General features: G+C 53.6%; 1 protein-coding gene, 1 long non-coding RNA gene and 1 other non-coding gene across 7 annotated transcripts in view; 1 reads left to right on the top strand and 2 right to left on the bottom strand.

Moving 5' to 3' along the window:
• Positions 1-7,342, top strand: part of MAPKAP1 (MAPK associated protein 1) — a 236,432-nt gene extending 229,090 nt beyond the window's left edge. For all 5 annotated transcript variants that reach the window (XM_081803593.1, XM_081803592.1, XM_081803590.1 and 2 more), the window contains 2 exons: positions 1,563-1,660; positions 6,829-7,342. In XM_081803593.1, coding sequence (XP_081659719.1) covers positions 1,563-1,660; positions 6,829-6,954 — 224 coding nt within the window. In that variant the 3' untranslated portion in view covers positions 6,955-7,342. The remainder of the gene's footprint in view (positions 1-1,562; positions 1,661-6,828) is intronic.
• A 1,131-nt stretch (positions 7,343-8,473) lies between these two features.
• Positions 8,474-21,220, bottom strand: LOC145717131 (uncharacterized). The gene is made up of 3 exons (XR_014140165.1): positions 19,158-21,220; positions 10,595-10,665; positions 8,474-8,589 (listed from the first exon to the last, which is right to left on the bottom strand). It is a non-coding gene; the product is annotated as an uncharacterized LOC145717131 (long non-coding RNA).
• On the bottom strand, positions 18,470-18,582 carry LOC115944559 (U5 spliceosomal RNA). The gene has a single exon (XR_004079087.2). It is a non-coding gene; the product is annotated as a U5 spliceosomal RNA (small nuclear RNA).
• Positions 21,221-22,045: the final 825 nt, after the last annotated feature.

The raw sequence follows: 22,045 nt of genomic DNA, 5'->3' as shown, positions 1-22,045 counted from the left end.
TTTCAATATAAAATCTATAGTCACAATTAGTATATCATAATGGTGTTTCCAGGATAAAATACCAGCAGCTCAACTTTTCTGGCCACAAATGTACAACATATATCAGTTTATTTTTGGAGATCTGAAGAATTAGCTACTGTAAATAAAGTCCCCAAGAAGATTTCTCCGGGAAGGAGGTGAACTTACAGTAATATGGGTGATATATTATTAATTAATAACTATGACCAGTGCTGTTTCAATTAAAAGGAAAACGGGTGAGAAGGTCTATTAGAAAGGATATGCTTAATCTCACCAGCCCTGAGGACTACAGAACAGACTAGGGAAGGTTGTTTCTAAGGCTGTCTGCAGGAGGATATCACCAGCTGCTCCCCAGTCTGGGAACTTTGCTGAGCGCTGGCTACGTGTCTCTCGGAAGCATTGCTCATTTGGTTGCCAGTAATGGAAACCAACTTCAAAATAGCTTAAGGAGAAAGAGGACTTTCTTGGAGGGCCACAGAGTCTCCCATAACTCAAGGGCAGCATGTGCTGATGGGCCGGGGAGGGCTTCACTTGGGACTGAGACAGGCTGGCATCCGTGTCTGCTTAGAAGAGGGGATCTGATTGGCATATCTGGCCCAAAGGACAGGCACATGGCACCTGTCTGCAGGCGTCACGATATAGTAAGCAGGTTTCTTTGACAGGCCACATATGGTATGGGAGGCTGCCTGAAAAGGGCGCCTAGAAGTATAGCTGTGAAGACTCGCCCAAGGAGGTACCAGGTGAGCTGAGTCACCCAAGAGCGGCAGCCCTTTCCCAGACAGCTTAGCGAGAGAGGACATGCCAGGCCTAGGCTGGTGGGAGTGTGCAGTGCCATGGGCCTGCCTGTGCATGGGAGTGAGATGAAGCGAGAGGGGTGAGGCGCGAAGCAGTCCCAGAATGACAAGGTTATTCTGAAGGTGGTGGGAAAGGGGCATGAAAGAATTTGGTTCTGGGAGAGATTAGTGTGTTCAGAGGATCTGACCCCCTGAGGTCGGACAGCTGTGTGAGGTGCCATCCTCCTTGGGTAGAAATGACTGGAGACCCAGGAGCAGCTTCCAGGCAGGGTCACGAGGCCAGGACTCCCCAGCCCTGCAGTAGCCAGGGCTATGGAGAAGCCCCGTGATAGCATTACCAGCAGCCTTTGTCCTTCCTACTGCTCATTTATTTGGCTTTAAGCACAGTTATTTTATTTTTAGAGTAATAATATGGAGTTAAATAGGCCTTCTGCCTTAAAGATACCTCCTCTTCCATGTACTCGTTGTCTAGAAGTAGTTCTGTAAAGCCGTCCTAATGTGGCGTTGCCCTGAACACACTTGGTGGAATGAGACCTAACTAGCCATTTGATTTTGTTTGTTTGTTTTCCTGTCCATTTTCTCCCCTGCCTGTGATGAGAAAAATGACCTGCCCCCAGAAACAGTTAACCTTACCGCGTCCACTTGCTCTCGCTTGAACTGGAATGCCAAGGGGAAAATATGGGGTCGCCTCTCCAAGGGGAACTCACCAGAACCCCCTCAACTGCCTTTTCTCTCTTTGTCTCTCTCCAGGTCACGCAATATTTAAACTCACGTATCTAAGCAATCACGACTATAAACACCTCTACTTTGAATCTGACGCTGCTACTGTCAATGAAATCGTGCTCAAGGTGAGTGTTCCTCCCCAGGCCGGGCACCGGGTGCGCAGGGCTGGTTTTTGCACAGCCGGGTCTCAGGCTAGAGGCAGCCCCCTTCCTCCCAGCACTGGACAAGGCTCCTGGGCCCGGTTTGCAGAGGACGAGCGGCCTTTGGTCACCCAGCTGGGGAGCATCCATACCCAGGGCCGCACCACAGGTCAGTTGCCCTTCTCCTGCTTCAGCCAAAGCAGGACCCTTTGAAAGGCTTCCTCCCTAACCCAGTCATCCTGGTTCTTCGTGTATTTATCCTTTTCATGCACCATGTACTTCCTCCCATTCATTGTCAGGAGCTCCTTGAGGCTCCTGGAACGGACGCAGAGGAAATTGTTGTTATTGGGTAAAGACAGTGTAGTCAAGATAATTTTAGCAAACTGTTCTAAACATATTCATCTTTATGCTACAATCGTATGTTGCCATAGCTCAGCAGCGCTCACTGAGCATCTTCCGTGTGCCAGGCGAGTCCTTGGGATGTTGCAGTGACAGACCCAGGCCCTGCCGCCAGAAAGCTCTTCCTCTGTCAGAGGAGACAGACAGTAACATTAAATTACAAAGAGATTGTTAAACAGTCACAAAGGTGCCACGTGGATGTGAAAAAGGTACACTGACCGGGGTAGGGGGTGGTGGGGCTCAGGGAGAGCTGAACCCTGAAGGATGGATGCAAAAGCACAGATTTGAGCAGGCGAGGAGAATGAAACAGCGTCTCAGACAGAGAGCAGCCTGTGAAGGGACGGAGAGGTGGGGCGAGCACGTGTGGCTGGAGCAGAGCAGGGTGGAAAGGCCAGGTCACACAGAGCCTTGCAAAGTGGGGACAGGCTGAGAAAAGCTGCCCTGGGGCCTTGCTGGTTTGGGAGGCCTGGGGTAGGGCCCGAGACTGAGCATCTCTAAGAAGTTCGCGGGTGCTGCCCAGGCTGTTGGTCTCTGCACGGCATTCCGAGGCGCCCTGGATGAATGGTTTCAAGAGTCCTTTCTTCCAGCCGAATCTTACGTAGACGGAACAGATAGAAACACCGAGCTGCTGGTTGTGGCAGACCACGACTTACAGGCAGAGGGCTCCCCACTTGTAGCCGTGTGACTCTGGCTCATCACATCACCTCAGGGCCTCGGTGTCTCTGCCTATAAAATGGAGATTGTGGCAGGTGCACTGCCCCGCCCCAGCAAAGGGCTGCTAGAACACAGATCAAATGAGGTAGCGTAAACCAACCTAGATGAGTATTCATTCTCCTCTTGAGAGTAAAAGCCATCAAGTAATAATAATGGAAGTAGCTAAGCTGGGGGTGCCTGGGTGGCTCAGTTGGTTAAGCGTCCAAGTCTTGATTTCAGCTCAGGTCATGGTCTCGGGGTACTGGGATCAAAGCCCCACATCGGGCTCCTTGCTCAGCGTGGAGTCTGCTTAGGATTCTCTTTCTCCCTCTCTGACTGCCCCTCCCCCTGCTCGTGTTCTCTCTTCAACTTTCTCTAAAATAAATAAAATAAAATTTTTTTAAAAGTAGCTAAGCCGTACTGAGGGATTGCAGAGTACAGGACCTGAGCTGAGCACTGTACACCGCCTTCCGCAGAACCTTCATGGTTCTGCAAGACAGTAATGGAAAATCATTCCCATTTCCTAGATGAAAACGGAGGCTCAGAAACAAAGAAACTTAGCCAGGACCATGACTGACAGAACTGGACCTGACCCCAGGTTTGGCAGCCTCCAGAATTTGTGCTCCTAACCCCCCTCATATGTGTACCCTTGAGGAGTTGAATGAGAGGTTTCAACCAAACGGCATTGTTTTGCAGATACATTTGGAGGTCAAGTCCTCATGGCTACAAAAGATTTCCAAAAGTAGTAGATGAAAATGAAAAGGATAAAGCTGCTGGGGGGACAGTTGGGACCAGAGCCCACCTCGGACCAGGCGGTAGGACACAGGGCCTGCCTGCAGTGCTTGAAACCAGCGAGCTAAGAGTTACTTGCCAGATTGTCACCAGGCAGCACAGGGAACTTGTTCAGTGTTTGGGGACCAGGTAAAGAAATATTCCATTACCCCATCAAGGGCTGGCCTTTTTTTATAGCCAGCATTAAAATATTCAAGACTTGAGAAGGATTCTGGTAAAATTATAATCATGTGTTTGACATCAAAATAATTTTCACAACAGCAGATTGATGACAGAAACACAGGTTTATGACTTCAGTATGAGGCTCTGCAAGAGCAAGTGCAGAGAAATCATTTTACAGGACCAAATGCTCCCTCGAAGCAGATGCTTTTCTGCAAAATCCCTGAGGCCTATCGCCTCCCCTGAAATGTCTGTTTTCATATGAAAATGTTTGTAGAAATATTGCATCATGCTCAAGACTCCAGGAGAGTCACAGCGTGCCCAGGCCTGATTTACTTAGAGAGCTAATGGTCATGATCCTGATGGAAGATTAAATTTCACTTTTTCTGTCTCTGATTTTTATAGCAATTTAAATACTTAGCCTTCTCTGCCATCCCCACAGTGTCTGAGCTTTGCACCAGTACCAAGTGACTGAGGCCCCAGCCCTGTGTCCCAGAGTTTGGCCGAAATGTTTCCACCAGAGGCTCTTCCAGAAGTGGGTCTTAGACACAAGTGATGCATGTGACGGTTCTAGAATTCAGGAGTTTGACGTAAAACGAGAGCCTTAGATGGAAACTGAAGGAGAAGATAAGGGCCAGAGGCCGATGTCCAAGAAACTGTTATGTATGTCTCCCATTTATTGAACACCACCTGCATACAAGACATCTTACGTAACTATTCAGTCTTCACTATTGCCCTGCAGAGTGTAGACATTATTTTCCCCATTCTGTAGATGAGGAGACAGAGGCCCACGGCTGCGGAGTGTGCAAGGGTGGAGCCTCAGCTCCAGCCCCAGCCCTGAGGAGTCCCTTCCACCCCAAGCCATCAGTGAGCTAAGCCATGTGTGGGTCCTAATTCTGCAAGTTTTGAGATGAATCTCAGAGGAATCATTGGTCTCTTCAAATTGGGTTCTTCTTGTGATCGAGTGATGGAGGCTGTGGCTTTATTGACCATGAAAACTCCCTATATTTTTATGCCTTAAGCTGTAAAATGCATTGAAAGTGAAACACTCTATAGTGCATAAAATTGTGCAAGTTTTAAGCCACAGCATATTAACCAGCTAATGGCAGACCAAAGGGCGTTTTTATCTTTTGATTATTACATTAATCTTCCATTAAAATTATGTGATTATCACAAAGCACTGAAGATAATAAATTTAGGAGATAGTGGGCTAGTTAAGGATCATTTTTAAATGCTTTCGTCAAGTTACATGTGCCAAAAATACACTGAAAACACTAGGTTGGCTGAGTGTGCAAACAGTATAATCCAAAGATGGCTCTTATTAAGAATGATAAAACCTCTGATTTCCATACATTGTCTGTAGTGTCCCAGATCATCAGCCTGGCCCCGCGGTCCTCATGATTTATTGCTCTCAGCTGGTAACTCGGCGAGGCAGTGGGCCAAGCTCGTCAGGCCTTCTGTACTCACACACCAGCCTTTAACACCTGCTGCTGGTGACGATCAGAGCAGAAAGTTTGGAGGGGACACAGTGTTAGAGCCTCGGCCCACGGGAGGCCCGCCATCCTGCCTGCCTCCCCTGCACACCCTCAGCTTCTTTCTCAGAGGTGGCGGGGGCTGCTCCCACTCGGGGCGTGGGCACGCGGCCCTCAGAGAAGAATCAGAGGTGGTGGCAGGTCTCTGTAGTCAAAAGTGTTTGGGCTTCTGGTCATAACTTACAGATATTTGAGAGTGAAGAGAAAAGGTGTTCGCTCACGAAAAGCCCCAGCCAGAGGCTGGCAGCAGGAGCAGAGGGAGGAGCAGTATCTGAGGGGGAAAGAGGGTGGGAGCACTTCTGGGGAGCCCAGGGGCCTGGGGAGCTACAAGTATGCCAATCACGGGGGATCCTGGCCCAGGCACTTACTAGCTCTGTGGCCTTGAGTAAAGGACACTACCATTCTGTGCCTTGATTTTCTCATCTGCACAATGGGATGGTAGTGGCATCTGTCTCATAGGCTGTTGTGACGGTTACGTGAGTTTGTCCTTGGAAAGCACTCCAGCAGCCCTGCAGCGACCATACCGTCGGCCAGGGGCTCAGCCTCCGCGCTGGGGCCCGGTCCGATCCCAGCATCACTGCCCTTCCCTGGCTCTGCCCGCCCCACCTGGCCTGGGAGCAAAGCAGTTAAGTTCCCCAGACTCCCACCCACCTACCCCCCCCCCCCCGCCGTCCATGGCTGTGCTGGGATACGTGCTCGTTCTCCCCTGCCCCTGGTACACCCCGAACTCCTGTTTATCTCTCAAAACCCAGCTCGCACATTCCTCGGCAAGATTTCCCTGCGCCACAGTACGTCCCTGGTAGTTACCCCCTTCTTTCCTGCTCCTTCTATCGCTGGTGTCACACGTGTCCTGCTGTTGGAACCCGCCAGGCAGTGAGCTCTTCGGAGCAGGGACCGAGTCTTACTTTTCCCTCTGTCCCTCGAACCGAGCCTGCAGCCAGGCTCGGACGTGGCGGGTGCTGCCCTGGGGCGGCCCCTCTCCCGGCTTTGACCCTGACCTCCGGGTGATCCTGGTCAGCTCGGCCCTCTTCCTGAGCCTCACTCCTTATCAGATGCGCCCTGGCTGGCAGGGTGCCCGTGGGCAGGAGATGAAACCCTGTAGTTGGAAGCTCTGTACCTACCAGGGGGAGGCTGAAAATAGAGCCTTGGGTTCAGTTGGTTTTTCATCCCTGCCATGCTCTTGTCTTTCGGATGAGGAAAGGGGGCGCTCCGGGGAGTTATGTGCAGGCCCAGGCTTGCACAGCAGGTGAGGAGCAGAACCAGGAAGCCTGGTGCACGGCCTTCTGGGAGGCAGCACGTGCTGAGGAAGGGACACAGGCTGTGAAATCCGGAAAGCTCCCCCCAGCCCCCCACAGGACTGAAAGGCCTGGACCAACGACTAGTCGTCTCCAGGCCTCCTTTCTCCCGTCATAAAGTGGGCTCCGTCCCAGCCTGCCAGGTTGCTGTGATGACTCGGCTCCACGCACAAGAGAGCAGCGGGCCCTGGGGCTCCCAGCCCGGGTCAGGGCCCTTCCCTTCTTTGCCCTGAGCGAACAGAGTGGCTGCCGAGTGACCGGGCTGTGTCCTCTTGCTTTCTAGGTTAACTACATCCTGGAATCACGAGCAAGCACTGCCCGGGCTGACTATTTCGCTCAAAAACAAAGAAAACTGAACAGACGTACAAGCTTCAGCTTCCAGAAGGAGAAGAAATCAGGGCAGCAATGACACTGGCCTCCAGCCCCAATCTGTCACCATAGCTCAGAGCCTTCCTGCCAGGGTCAGGTGGCCCTAGAGCCCACCCCAAGTCCTGCAGTCCTCGGGGGCAGGCCACCCCTGGCTCACAGACACAAGGCTGGGGGGCTCTTGGGGGAATGGAGCTGGGGACATCTCCACGGGACCGAAGACTGAGTGGCAGTGGCTTTGATGAGCAGTGCCAGGGGGCCCGACGACACGCCCAGCCATCTTCACTGCCCGACGGCCCTGCCTGAGGATGTACATAGCCATGCCCAGACATTTCCTTGCAACTTGATCAAATTTCTTAAAACAAACGAAGAACAAAGATGTACATTTCTTTTTTCTTTTTTTTCCTTTTAATAAACAGGTGTACTCTTTATCATGGTTGGTATGACGGGCCGTTCTTTGGGGCAGAGGATTGATCATGTCATTCTCTTTAAAACCTGTTCCCATATTGAACAGGCAGATTGGAAAAGCTATGGCTCGATTTCTCAGAAGAAATGTTTAGGGCTTAGTCAATAGTTTTAACTATGCCATTTGTTTAAATGAGTGCATTGCTTTGAGGATAGTAGCTTCCTAAAGTTAGGATGGGGGGCCTGGTGGTGGGTGTCCCAGGCTCCCCCCTTCAGAAACCACCTCTCCTCAGCTCGTCCTGGCACCTCTTGGGTCCAGAGATGCAGGACTGCTGGCCAAGCACGGGGGCGCTGGGAGAGTGGGGTGACAGCTGGTCTTCAGGTCACACTGAGCTCCCGGCCAGAAGTGGGCTTTTCCATTTCTTAAATAGCAAGTGTGTGTTTCAGCTAGCCATTGGTCCTGCAGGTGGAGTTTTCCTGGGATTGGCAGGGTCTCTGCTCCACTGACTCAGAAGGGCCTCTGCTCCCCTTCTTCCTCTCCATGCAGTGCCTGCCTCCTTGTCTGAGCAGGCGGGAAGCTGCAATTTCTCCCTCTGTTGGGAGCGAGGGTGAGCAGAGGCGGCAGGGCAGAGGGGAGCCTGCTCCCACGGGCTCCGACTGCTCGGGCGGGCGGGCAGGGGGTCAAGCACCCGCCGACACCACACCTCTGGCCACACCAGATGCCTCTGCAGTCCTCCCCAGGGTCCCTCCCAGGGTGACATCCTTTCGAGCTGTCTCCGGCCGGGGTCGAGGACCAGTCGTTTCAGCGAGGACCTGCATTTCAAACAATTTTTTAAATTGTTGTATAGGAAGAGATGTGCCGAAAACAGCATCTCAAAGTCGACTGTGTTTCTTTGCACTGGGGGCATTTTAATGAATTCCCCTTTCATTCTGATCTTTGTTCAGCCAACAGAAGCATCCTTTTCTAACGTCTTCCATTCCCGCCCACCCCAGAAATGAAAGAAATATTATTTGTAGCTTGCTATCTCTCTGTATTTGAATTTTTAGCAATTTTATATTTAGATATCTTTGAAAAATGTAAATGACTAATTTGGTCATTAAATCTTGTGGCATATTCAATATGAAAATATTAAAATAAAAGTCAGATAAATACCATCTTCTGTGTATTGCTTTGAACTCTTGAAGTCTTGAGTACGTTATCCTGACTCGCGAGTCTCAGCGAATTGCTCAGGGTAGTGGCATTTGCTGCCAGTTCTCGTGGTACCGAAGGTCCCTGAAATGCACCGTGGGCCTCCTTAGATACTGACCAAGACAGGATGACCCTCTTCACTCAGGGGCGACACTCAAAGCTTCACCTCCCTCAAGTACAAAACCAACACCATTGTCGTGACATACAGCACGCCGGCAGTTACGGAAAGCTCGCCTGTCCACCCGAAGGAAGAATTTAAGGGGGAACACTGTGAAACCTCCCGGGTCAACCGAATATCAGGACTTCTGAATTTCAGCTTTTCCTCGGCCCCTCTCTTACCCCCCACCTGGATTTTAAGATAAGACCATGAGCTCCTCGAGGACAGACTTGACCGAGCGGGAGCTCAGCATCCCGAGGTAAACGGGTGACCCTCAGGCCCCACTGCGGCTCTCCAGCAGCATCTCCTGACCTGGCTCCCACCCCGACGTGTTAAGTCCCCACCAGGGCTCTGCTGGCCTCGGCTGGCCACTGAGGAGCGCCCCCCATGGTCTGAGGGCCGCCAGCGCGCCAGGCGGGCTGCGTGCCGGCCCCTTACAAGGAAGCGTGAGCCCGCGTACCTCCCCCCCGCCCATGCGGGGCAGGTCCTGTCATTGCCTGCGTTCCAGAGGTGAGGGCTTGGGGCCTGGAAAGGTCTCACCAGGACTCTGAGCCCACAGCCGTGCCCTGACCGCCACAGCCAGCGACTCCGTGGGGCCTCCGTCTCCTCCGGAAGAGGGGACCTCTGCAGACCTTTCTAGAGAATGTCTTAAATGTCTCCATCACAGTGAGCCCAACCTTCCTTCCAGGGGTTTCTGTGCGCCAAAACTTACAGGAGCTTCTCTGCTTCTGAGCAAGAATTCTAAGAAATACTGTGAGGCCGCTTAGTCCCTCCTCCTCTCTGGGGGCAGCAAATGCGTGTTCCCTCCCGGAGTCTTAGAGCCTCTGCTTGCACACCTCTAGCAATGGGGCACTCACTGCCATTCGGGTCAGTGCTTTTTCTTGTTGGCCCATTTGGTCACCCTGGGCTACCTGCACCAGTGGCCGCCCCAGAACCCACCCAACGCGCCTCAGCCTCTGCATGTCAGATCCCTCTTTCCACCCTGAGCGCCAACTGCCTCCTAATCCTCCTACCTGGGCCCCAGGACCGGTGTCCCCACTGCCCCAGAAGCCCCATCAGCTGCTCGGAGACCACACTGACATCCCTCAGAGTCTTCTCTTCCTGGGTTAAGGAGCTTATCCCCACCCCTGTCGTGTCCCCGAAAACCCACCAGCTGCTTTCAGGGTTCCCATTCCCCAGGTCAGGTTGCAAAACCTCAGAGGCACAAAGGGGAGCGAAGTTCTGACGTAGCGGTCAAGATGCTCACAGTCTGGTGAGGCCAGGGAGGTGGGCAGGTGACCCCCAGGCCACACCAGAGTGAATGCCATGGAGGGTCTGGGGGGGCCGCATGGACCTGGAGGCCTGGAGGTGTCCCCGGTGTCCTGGAGCTCCCCGAGGGGAAGGTGACACAGTGTGCAGGAATATGGCAAGAAGCTGCAATGGGCCCTCACCAACAGGGCTGACGAGGGCCCGGCCTGATGGCCCCCGGCCATCCATCCTCATGCCCACCTAATCTCATCCTCCACAGGAGGTACCAGGCGGAGTAGCACGGTCCCTCACCGGAGGCCGTGCAGTGGGGAGGTGGCGGAGTCGGCTCTCCCACCGCGCACCTGCCGCCCCCTGCCCAGCCGGCCTCCATCGGGGGCCCACGGTGGCCCATGCAGCCTACACGCCCCAGATCCTGCAGGCGCCACCAAGGCCCCACAGGGAGGGCCCTGCTGTTGGGAAAGCGGCCCAGGAGGAGGAAAGAGTTAAGCCTGTCATGTTATGTTCCCACCAAACACCTCTGCTTAAATGCAAAGTCCCAACAGGGTGGTGTTGGCTATAAAAGCCCTAAGAGTGATTTGTGAAGTCTCGAAGCCCTGTAATCTCGTCAGCGTAATGGGATTATATTTCAAATCACCACAGCCTGTTCATTACCCATTTAAACTCCTCTGACAGAGGAAAACTTACATGAAACGTGCAAGGCAGCTCTTGCCGACTTCCCTGCTCTCCTTCCTGATTAGACAAACAGATGCTGAGGTCTGGAATGAAAAAATAATGTGCCCATTTATTCATTTTTCTGACAAGTCACAATAGATTTTTAACTGCCAGTGAGTGACCTCCCGGAGGTGTGGTGGCGGGGAGACGCCTGCCAGGCAGCAAGTGGTCATTTCCGCCCGCGCCAGGCCCTGCCCTGGCCAGGATTCCTCCGGGGACCGGAGCTGGCTGCCAGGCTGAGCCACGCTCCCCACTCTGTCCTAGCCGGGGCTGAGGATGCGCTCAGCTACCTGCTGGGCCTCTCGGCTGTTGCCACCCCCCGGGCCCAGGGGCCTCCTCCAGGACATAGCCACGGCCTGAAGTCAAAGCCCCAGGTAGGAACCCCGACCCTGCCCTTGATTAAGGAGCCTCAGTTTCCCCATCTGTAAAATGGGGAAAGTAAGAGAGCTCATCTCAGTGGTGAGGGGTCAGGGGCCCGGCTTGGGCGGGTGCTGCCCTCAGCTCCCACTCTGGGCTGCCTAGGACAACTGTCCCCAGTCAGCGCCCCCCAGGCTGTGACAAGGAGAGAACAGTCCACAAGTGCCGGGCCCTCCCTTGACCACGTCCTCTGGCGGAATAGGCCTTTGTGGACAGTTACTTGCTGGGTCACAGGGCCACAGAGCGTGGGGGCAGGGAGGCCCTCTGGCTCTCTGCTCTGTGACGAGGCCTGGAGCAGGGATGGGCTGGGGCAGAGGCAGCTGGGATCCCAGCTCTGCCTGTCCCTGGGGCACCCCCGCCCCCAATTCAGAAGCGGGACACTGCTCCTGAGCTGGGCCACCGGCTGGGGGGAGCCCTGTGGCAGTGAGTTGAGTGAAGCATAACGAAGATAATGTCACAAGCCTGGTGCGCAACAGAGGGTGGGAGCCATGGAGACAAGGGTGCCCAGGCAGAGAGTCACGGGGAACACACCGGCCAAGTCCTTCCCTGCCAGCAGGACTTCGGGCCTCAGGGGGCAGCCCCCGCCCCCCAGGGAAGCGGCCTCCAGGCCCCCTTCTCACCACCCCGGCCTGCCTCTGGGGAGGAGCTCCAGGCAGGGCTCCCATCTTTATGCATTCGTTCTATGAATACGTAAGAAATACTGTGAGGCTAATTCTTTTTAAAATGATAAAATTCATCTGTATTATAGCATTCCAGCCGCCAGCTTCCTGAAAGCTAAAAATATTTTAATGTCATATTTCCATGTAAATTTTAGTTTAGAATTTAATATCCTTTTAACATACATTAAATTTTTAGCATTCTTCAAGCCCTTGACTCTTTTAAGGGTTTAGCTGATGTGCACTGGAGAAAAGGGCTGGCGAAGGCTGTAAATTAGGAGAGAAAGTTCTAGAAGCAAGGTGGCCCCCAAACCTCTGCACCCACCGCACCTTGGGAGTTGCTCCTCTGGGCTGGGGAGCACCTGAGTCAAACCCTGGGATCCTGGGGAGGTGTCAGAAGTCTCCATTTCCTTGCTGGAAAGAGCAGGTGTGACTGGCTTTATGCGGTACGAGGGCAATTCACCATAGCAGCCCAGGTCTGGGGAGCCAGGGTGGCCTGGGGCCGAGGGCATGAGTGCTGCAGTCAGGGTGGAGTCGGGCCCTAGTTCTGCCACTTGCTGGCAGGTGACCTCGGTATGCTTTCCTGTGCCTGTTTCCTGGCCCCCAAACGGGGCCAAAGTCAGCTTGTGCACCAGTGATATTTGAATGAATGCACATGAAAGGGGGTGGTTATCGGCTCCACAGAGGAGGTGAGCTCCAGGGTGAACTGGCTGGCCTTGCCGAGGGGTTCAGGGTGATGATATGTGTGTAACGATCTACTTGTGGACAGTTCTACTCGAGTAGATCGTTTTTGGTTGATCCGTACCCTGCTCCAGCCCCTAGAGTAAGATCGCAGTCACCCCCCTCCAACACACACACACACAAGGGTGTCTTGGCAAAGCCTCCTGATTGGCCCAGGGGCTGCAACCTCGCCATACTCCTCCTCCTGGGGTAGGCCAAGAAGAGCCAGGAGAAGGCTCTGAAAATGTCAAGGAAGGGTGTTCACAGCTGCCTTTGGGGGAAAGTAGGTAGGGACTTCATGTCCCCTAGGGCATCTGAGGTCAAGGTCTGGGGCCTGCCTGAGAGCTCTCCCCACAGCCTCACACTCTGAGGTCTGGGTCTCCACTGACCGGGCCCACACCCTTCTGCCGCGAGTCACCATGCCAGGGGTCTCGAGGGAATCCTTCCATCTGTCTGATGGCCCATCTGTGAAATGCAGCAGAAATAATAAAGCCTGGGACGCCTGGGTGGCTCAGTCAGTTAAGCATCTGCCTTTGGCTCAGGTCATGATCTCAGGGTCCTGGGATTGAGTCCCGCATCAGGCTCCCTGCTCAGCGGGGAGCCTGCTTCTCCCTCTACCCTCCCCCCCGCCCCCCACTCATGATCTCTCTCTCTCACTCTCTCTGTCTCTCAAATAAACAAAAGCTTAAAAAAAGAAAAAGAAATAATAAAACCCCCCTCGTGAGGTGGTTGGGAGGACCCGGCGATATCACCCACAGGAGGAACCTTCAGGAACAAGGCAACGTGTAGGGAAGGGCTCACTTGGCCGTCTGTCCAAGCAATCATTAAGCAGAATTACAAATTTACAGTGTGGACACATGAAATCCGGAAAGATGGACAGCTCTGCTCTCTAATCACTTTCACGGGAAGATATAATGCATTGATCGACAGAGACAAACCACAGTTTGGGCTCCAACCAGCGTCTGTGATGAAAGCAGCCACCTTGTTAACTTAGATTTACAGTGTCTCCATCCTGGCAAAAGGAAGGCATGGGGGGAGGGAGCTGCTGCTTGTATGGGATGGTGGGAGGACCCAGGAGCCAGGTAGGGACCCCCCCCCCTCCGCTCCAACCCACCCCAGAAGAAGCCCAAGGAATCCCTCCAAGGCAGCAACTATAAGATGAGAGCCGTTTCCTGATGAGGAGTGAGTTCCCCAGCTCTGGAGGAATGTAAGCATTCAGCATTCATTCAACAAGTGTCCACTAATGCCTACCTTGTGTTACACCCGAACAGGCCCTGTATGTATAGAAATGATCTGATGCGGAGCCTGTCCTTGGGAACTCCTGGTCCATGAGGCCATGGCCCAGTCTCTAGTGCTCAGGTGACCAGATGTCTGAACAGCAGACACAGCCTTTCTTCTGTTTGCAGCCAGGGGCTGAGAACGTTCCTGGTAAAGATGCTGGGTGCCTCTGATCCAGTCGGAGGATGACAAGCTGGTGGATCCTGGGGAAGACAGATTCTGAGGCAGAGAACCCCAAGAGGAACTCTCCAAGCAGGAGAAAGGAAGTGTCCAGCAAGTCCAGCCCGTCTGTGGGCAGAGGTGTGAGCAAGAGATGGCTGCTCAGCCCCCCTCTGGGCTCAGGCAGCCTCGCTGGGGGGCCTCCGGCTGCGGTGCCGCAGGGGCCTGGGGCTCAACGGGCCAAATGGTGGTCTCCATCCTTACGCCAAGAGATTCTCCCCTTCCTGCGGAAAGAGGGCCTGCTGGTGGCTACTCCCGATGGTTGGTTTCTCCCATGTTGGAAAAGGAGGCCTTTGGGTTCAGGGGCGGGACTTATCTGTGTCACTGCCTGGGACGCCGTGAGGGGCTCTCGGGGACAGGACCCAGATGTCCTTCCTAGGCTGCCCCAGAGCAGCTCCCAGCTGACACTCATGCTGCCCAACACTGGAGACCAGCCTTTGGTCCATGCGTGTGTCACCAGCGGGCCGGATGGTCAGCAGCTGCCCTGGGTCACCTTGATGACCCGCAGCTCGACTGTCCCATTTCTGGGCCTCATTTTCTCTTCCTGAGAGGGGCATCCTTGCGGCGCCTGGCTGGCTCAGTCAGTGGAGCGTGCAACTCTTGATCTCAGGGTCGCGAGTTTGAGCCCCACGTTGAGTGTAGAGATTACTTCAATAAACGAAAAAAATAAACTTAAAAAAAAAAAAAGACATCCTCCACATGGCAAGAGCAACCTAGACAAGCCTTCCAAGCCTCAGAAGGAGGGACCTCGCTCCCAAATTCCAGGCCAGGTCTCTGATTGGCCCCGCAGGGGTCACATGTCCATCCCTGGGCCAATCCCTGTGGCTGGGAAATGAGTCACTGCAATGGGCACCCCTTCCAAGCCCATGGGTTTCAGGGGAAGGGGCCCCATTTAGCAAAGCAGGCGAGGGGACGGGTAAAATCAGTGGATCTCTTTAGCACTTACTATGTGCTAACCACTGTAATTAAAAAATTAAGTTTTTTTAAATTTCCTCAAACTCACCGAGAAGCAGGGACCCATAGCATCCTTCCACAACAACAGGCCTAAAGAGTGAAGGAGTTTGCCCAGCAAGGAAGGGGTGTTCGTGGGACCTGCACCTGCTTCTGACTCCAATCCCGAATGTCTCCACTTTGTGGGGCTACCTCCTCCATGTGGGCACAGTGGAGCCCTCGCTTCAACCCCCGCATCCCTCAGGAATAGTGGTGTGTGTGAGTGTGCGTGAGTGAGTGTGCGTGAGTGTGCGTGTGTGGGGGGGTGAGCGGGGGGGTGAGATTAATCCACCGGCGGCCCGTTAACGCTTCCCCCCACCCCAGGCAGGGGCACCTGCCCTCACACACCTGTCCTTCAGGCACAGCCCCGGCTGACGGCCGTCTGCTCTCTGAGGAGGCCGCACACGTCTCTAAGCAGCCCCTTCCCCACAGCCGAACAGCTGGCCACCATCTTGGCACACGTTTCCCTGTCACATCTGATTTGCAAAGTCATGTCTATAACAGACCCACAGGAGCGTCCAGTTGGGGCTTTTTCGGGTCAAGGAGTATTTTCCAGAGTCTCTCGTTCTTCAGAGGAGAAAAAGAATGTGAAGAGAAGAGAAAGAATCTTGTCTCTGTTGCAGGGCCAACACTCACACCAGTGGAATATTCCTCTGGGCCACCCTGGGCTAAGGCCTTAGAGATCACCTTGAGCTTCTGTCTTTATCCCATTTGACAGATGAGGAAATCGAGGCTCACAGGAGTCATGTCATTTTCCCAAGGTCACAAGGCTGCTAAGGGCAGAGCTGGGATTTGAACAGGGCCTTTCCAGAAGCCCAAGCCCTTGCTCATCACCATCATGTCCACAGTCTTCCAGCTGATGCCTGAGCTGGGCAGTCCTGCTGGCTTGACTCCAAGACCTCCTTCTCCTCCTCTGAGAAGCCTGCCTGGGCTGGCAAGGCCTGCCTCTGCCACTCTGCTCCTACCTGCTGCCGACTGGAGTCTCTGGTTTCCAGAGCATCCAGGGAGGGGCCCGCCAGCGCTGGCTGGCTCGGACCCCCTGAAGTCATCCTCTTGGCCAAGACATTTTGACTGCAAGGAATAGGAGCCCACGAGAATGCAGGCGATGGGGGTCCCATAAAAATCCACCGTCCTCAGCCCATCCAGGCACCGTGGGCACCAAGCCGGGCCCTTGAGAACCGAGCACACTCCCCTTCTCTGAGGACTCTCCCTCTCTGGGTCTCCTTTGGGGCATCCTGGTGGTGAGGATGCCCGTGACCCCCAGCCCCAAGGCCGCGAGCTCCCCATCTGCATCGCCACCCCCCGCCGCTCCTCCACCTCTGAGCACTAACTCCCAGAGGTTCTCGGCGGGACCAGCAATGGTAGCCCTGACTGGGCCTGGGCGGGGCAGTGCAGGGAGGTGTCTGTCTGTGCACAGGAAGTCAGGAGTGTGGAGGTGGGCGATCACCTGATCTTCTCCTGCCCGGGTGCTCTGTCTCAGGGTGAAGCCCCAGGGAAGTAACTGACACTGTCTACAACCTGGGGGCAGGGACCCCACCTTCTTTGCTCCATCAGTGCGGGCAGGTAGCACCTGCCCAACAAATATTTGTGAAGGAGTGGAATGAATGTTAAAAGGTGTCCTGGTCCCCAAAAGGACCAGGTCCCCAAATGGACAGAGATGGGAAAGGCTGTGTTGAACCTGCTCAGCAGGTTCCTCTCTTACAGGACTCCTCAGAGCCTTTAATTAACCACCGTTCACTATGCTCTGGGAGGGAGGTAACATATGCAGCATTGCCCAAGCACCTTGCCAAAGCCTGTGTGCACATTTCTAGAACTGCGGTAAGTCAGAACTCAGGTGGTAATGCTGTTTCAGGCAGTCCAAGGGAAGCTGTGTCAGGTACCAGCCGAGAGGATGGCCTCTGGAGTCAGGCACACCAGTGCTGTTGCCTATTAGCCGTGGGACCTTGGGCCAGTCACTTGGCCTCTCTAAGCCACAGTTACCCCATACACTTCCATGGGGATCATCAGGGCCACCCCATCTCTGTCCCGGCTGCCATCATTGCCGTTCTCTACCACACAGCAATGGCCTCCTCCCTGCCTTCTCTAACTCCCCTCTGCCTCTCAGCCTTGGATATGATCTCTGGGCACAGGGGACTCAGGTCCTCTTGTTCCCCATTCACTGTATTCCCAGCACCCAGAACAGGCCTGGCACACAATGACATTTGCTAGATGAATGAATGAACGAATGAATGAATGAATGCTGTTCCTATGTGAACACTGAGTTTAGTTTGGAGCAGCCATGGCCAGCCCCCGACTCTGATCCTCCTCCTACCCTTCTCTTGCACCTCAGTCTGGCCTGAACCCAAAGGAAGTCCATGACCCACTCAGCAAACATTTATTCAATTTGAATAATTATATCCTTTTGGGAGTTGGCTGACCAGAAACATGATTGGGAGAAACTCTTTCTCACATACGCATATAAACAACAACCTCCACCTCTGGAGGGAGCTAGAGGTGCCAGGTCAGAGCTCGGTGCTCCTGGGGATGAGCTTCTTGACTCCGCACCACGCCCCTGGGGTGGGACTATAGCCTTGTGCCCATCACACCGATGAAGAGAGTGAGGCTCAGAGCGCCCAGTGACTCGCCCAAGATCACACAGCGAGGGGGAAGCGGGGCAGCAGGTTTCATCTGACTCCAGACCCACCAGTCTTAACCCTCCATCGTTGTTGACGGAGAACGATGGCATGGGATACAGGGAAGAACGCGGTTCTGGAGTCAAGGTTGAAATCCCACCTCTGCTTCTCCCCCAACTTGAGTGACACTAGGCCAGTCATGTCACCTCTCTGAGCCTCAGTTTCCTTATCTGTAAAATAGGGCTAATAATCCCTAATGTGGACTCCATGAGCTAGCAGATGGGAGAGAGATTTCTGAGGTAGTGCCAATTCTGTGGCCGTGTATGTCCAGAGGGCAGAGAAGCCTAGGAAATGCCTGCCTCCAAAATGAAGCCATTGGCTGAGGCTGAGGCATCAGGGCCCACACAGTGGCTGGCATACAACAGCCCTCAACGAACTCATGCAGAACGAATTGTCATCTTCTGCTGGGGCTGCAGACTGGCCCAGAACACAGGGACACAGAGGCACAGAGCTTGAACTGGGGTCCCCTTGGACAGACCATGGGAAAACCAGCGATGCAGTGGGGCGGTGAGCTTGAGGCCAGGCACAGCCTAGACCCCTGCTCCAGCTCCGGGAGCCCGTGTGGGCGCATGAGCCTGGGTACCTGTTGGCCAAGAACACCACTGCCTTGTCAGCCAGGCTGAGCACCCGTTAGTCAAGATGGCGGCCACCACATGGCGGCCACGTCTGCCCCCGAATGCAGGGTCCACTGGGTACCAAGAGCCCCACTGCGACTGGATGCGAAACGGAACAAATTAATTGTTGAACTGTGGCCAGGCTCCAAATGGAGTGAGTCAAAACCCAGCACAGCCTAAACTCTCCAAGGAGTGAGAAGAAACCAGTCGGCCCATCCCCAAGCCCCTGAGAATGCTGGGTAATTACATTTTCCCCTTTGTCTTTTTGTTTTCCTTTAGCAGAACCACCAAGAAGCGGCTGCAAAAATCAGTTACAGCTTCCAAAGTGCTTCTTTCCCCAGAAATCTTTTATAAAAGGTGAAAGATTTACAAGACCCGAAGAGCAAACCAAGCAGGATAATTGTTTTTGGAATGACCCCAATATTTTCACCCCAGCGACCCCGGCTGGGCATGTTGCCCCATATTTATGATTCCTGGTCCTCTGCACGCCGCCGGGCGACCTTTCTGAGCCCCCTCTGCGAGCCCCCAGTCCCTTATCGGGCCTGTAACTCACCCTGACGTTATCTCTCGGGAGGGTTTTATGCACTTTAATTTAACTCCCCTCATCATTATTTCCCGGACTTCAAGGTTTTCTCTCCCGAGCTGCCCTTCCCGGGACAAGCATAATCTGTTTGCCATCAAGCCCAATAAATATGTTTGTGCGGGAGACGGGAACCATTTGGGGAGAGAGGCCCAGGCCTGGGAAGCAGCCTCGGGCTCTCACCCGAGTCTGGGCAGCGGGGCTGGGCGGTGTGTCCTTGAGCCGCTGTCCTGCCTGGACCCTCTGCCTTGGTTCTCCGGCCAGTGGCCTGGTCTAGCAAATGGACATACAGGACAGCCAGCGAAATTTGAATTTCAGATGAACGATGAATTTATTTTAGTGTAAATGTGTCCCATTCAATATATGCAAAACAAATTATTCGTTGTGTACCTGCGATTCCACTTGAGCTGGGTGTCTCGTGCTTCCTCTGGCATCAGCTCCTGGGAGGCGCCCCGCTCACTCCCCTGAGTGCAGATTAGGACCCCGGAGAGCGGATTCGGGTCCGGAGCTGCTGAACACAGTACCGCAGCCGACGGCTCAAACAAAAGATACTTCTTTTCTCACACTTCCGAAAGCTGGAAGCACCAAGATCAAGGTATTAGCAGCGTCGGTTTGTCCTGAAGCCTCTCTCCTTGGCTTGTCCCCCTTCTCATGAGGACACCAGTCAGGGGCTGGGGTTAGGACTTCAGCATAGGACCCACCACGGCCCCGCAACCAGAGCCCCAGAGAGTGAAGGGGGCAGGACAGCTATTTCCTCCTGACCCACCATGCCCTACTCTCAAAGGGGTCCTCCCTCCGAAAGGGTGAATACCGCCATGAGAACCTTCCACGCCCTGGTTCCACCCTCGTGGTCTGAAGCGGGCCTCCTCCTGGCGGCTGCCGCGGGGGGAATGCTCCCCTCGGGCACCTGGCTGTCTCCACAAGCCCCCGTAGTCCATGTGATCCTTGGCAAGGTGGTCCTTGAGGACAGCACCGTGATGACCCGGCCTCAGAAGACAGTCTTGTCCAGCTCCACCGAAGCCCAGGCTGAGCTCTCAGCAGCAAGCTCCATGTAGGCATAGCCCTTGGGGCGTCCAGAGAACTTGTCACATGGCACAGTGACCCAGGGGACCTCTCACAGGAATTGGAGTAGGCCTCCAGCTCCTAGGCCAGAGGCTGATCTGGGGTCCGACGGCACCTTCTCCATGGGGGTCCCAGGGCTCAGCAGCTGCCCGGCCTGCACGGCCCCTGTGCCCTCCCCGACCCCAGGCCCTGCTCCCTGGGCTGCTCCAGCCCCTGGACCCACTCCATGACCCACAGCTTCCGTCTGATGGCCTCCAGCTCCTGGTCAGGACCACCTCCCACAGCAAGTCCGAGCAACTCAAACGTGCTTATGTGGCCTTGCCCGTTCGTTTCCACAGTAAAGGCTCTTTTGGGCTCTGCCCAAAACACAGCCCGTAGACATTTATTGAACAAATGGAATCAACACAGACTTCCCTAACCATGGTTAATGCCAGCAATGAAATAACCACATTATACCCGTAACAAAAGGTGTCCACGAGAACCTCCCAGAACCTCCCAGAACCTCCCTTCACCGTCCAAAAGAAGCCAGGCTCAGGAGAGCAGAAGCTGTTACTGGAAGTTCAAGAACAGGCAAAACTCTTCCATGCTACCAGCCTTCACAGGGGCCGTGCCATCTGGAGAGCGGTCACACATGTCCACTTAAGCTCTGTGCACTTTGCCCTATGAAAGCTAAACCTCAATTCAACAGTTAGGGAAAATAAAAATAATGTTAAATGCATCTGAGTCCTACGAATCTATACATCGGATTAAACTGCATGGAAACACAAATGAAATCATGTAAAACCTAGTGAAACCTACGTCAGGCTGTGCTTCTCTAGCAGAATCGTAGGAACATAATTTCCCAGCTTTGATACTGTCTCTCAGCTGTGCAAGGTATCACCTCTGGGGGAAGCTGGGGGAAGGGTATCCTGGACTCTCATTACTATTTTTGCAACTTCCTGTAAGTCTATCATTAACGTTAAAATAAAACGTTCTTTAGAAAATTTAAAAACAAGAAATGTGTTGAAATCAGGATCAAATCTCTATGTATATAACATTTATTAAGCCCTGGAGAGAATTCAGAACAGTCTAGTGACCCAGGTTGAGCTATGAAAAAGGTAGGAGAGATATGATTTATAAACTCAAAGAACTTAGTCTGGGAAAGGGTGGGACAGTTATTAATACATAACAAAGCTTAGCTGATACCAGCCTAAAGAGGCACACTGAAAAGAAAATAGGGGATACAATCATAAATATTGGATGAAGTAGTACTTAGTATCGTTTTTTAAAAAGGATTTTATTATTTACTTATTTATTTATTTATTTAGAGAGTACACGTGGGGGGAGGGGCAGAGGGAGAGAGAGACTCTCAAGCAGACTCCCCGCTGAGCACGGAGCCCGATGGGGGACTAAGTCCCAGGACCCTGAGATCACAACCTGAGCCAAAATCAAGAGACGCTCACCGGACTGAGCCACCCAGGCGCCCTGGTACTCTAGTATCTTAATGCTATCTGATTTTTCATGATCACGTGCCTCTTTGATGTGAAGACTTGTTTTTACTCATTTTTGGAATACTCTATCAGCTGTTAATATCTCTAAACATTGTTAATTAATATCTTGGCTTCTGTACTTGGTAGCCCAGAGGAAAAAAAACAAACAAACAGAAAAAAGACTACGCCTGAGTCCAAACATGGAACACGAGCAGGAAAGTTTAATCAGATAACACAGCAAAACAAGGGCTTCCTCCAGGACAGGCTATACCCCCAGAGGGCAGCAACCTGTCTCATCACCTCTTGTTCCCAGAGTCTGCACAAAGAAGGCATACAATAAGAATTTGCTGGGTGGGTGAGTGAGTGAGTGAGTGACACCTCTGTTGGACTTCTGTCCCTGGCCTCACGGGCCAAGGGGCCTCCTTGGGTTGGGTTCCCGAGGCCTGGTACCCAGAACACCGAGTGCCGCCTTTCCACCCCCACAGAGGCCCGGGCCTGTGCCCTGGAGCCAAGGACGGCCACTGCCTGTCCCCTCCCTGGTGCCCCGGCACCCAAGAACCCACCCCTCTGGGCCCTTGGCTCTGCCACCTGCAGCAAGGGCAAGACACTGGGGAGACAGGGAGAATCTATGCTCCACTTAGGAGGCAGGGCCCAGGTGTTCGGGGAGGCCTCGGGCCTGTAAAGACATGGTGCTTTGGAGAGGGTCTCCTTATACAATAAAAGATTATCAACTAAATAAAACAAGAA

Source organism: Leptonychotes weddellii, chromosome 14, assembly GCF_054177405.1.
Source record: "Leptonychotes weddellii isolate Sample4059 chromosome 14, ASM5417740v2, whole genome shotgun sequence".
NCBI lineage: Eukaryota > Metazoa > Chordata > Mammalia > Carnivora > Phocidae > Leptonychotes > Leptonychotes weddellii.
This window is presented reverse-complemented; position numbering and strand designations above follow the sequence as displayed.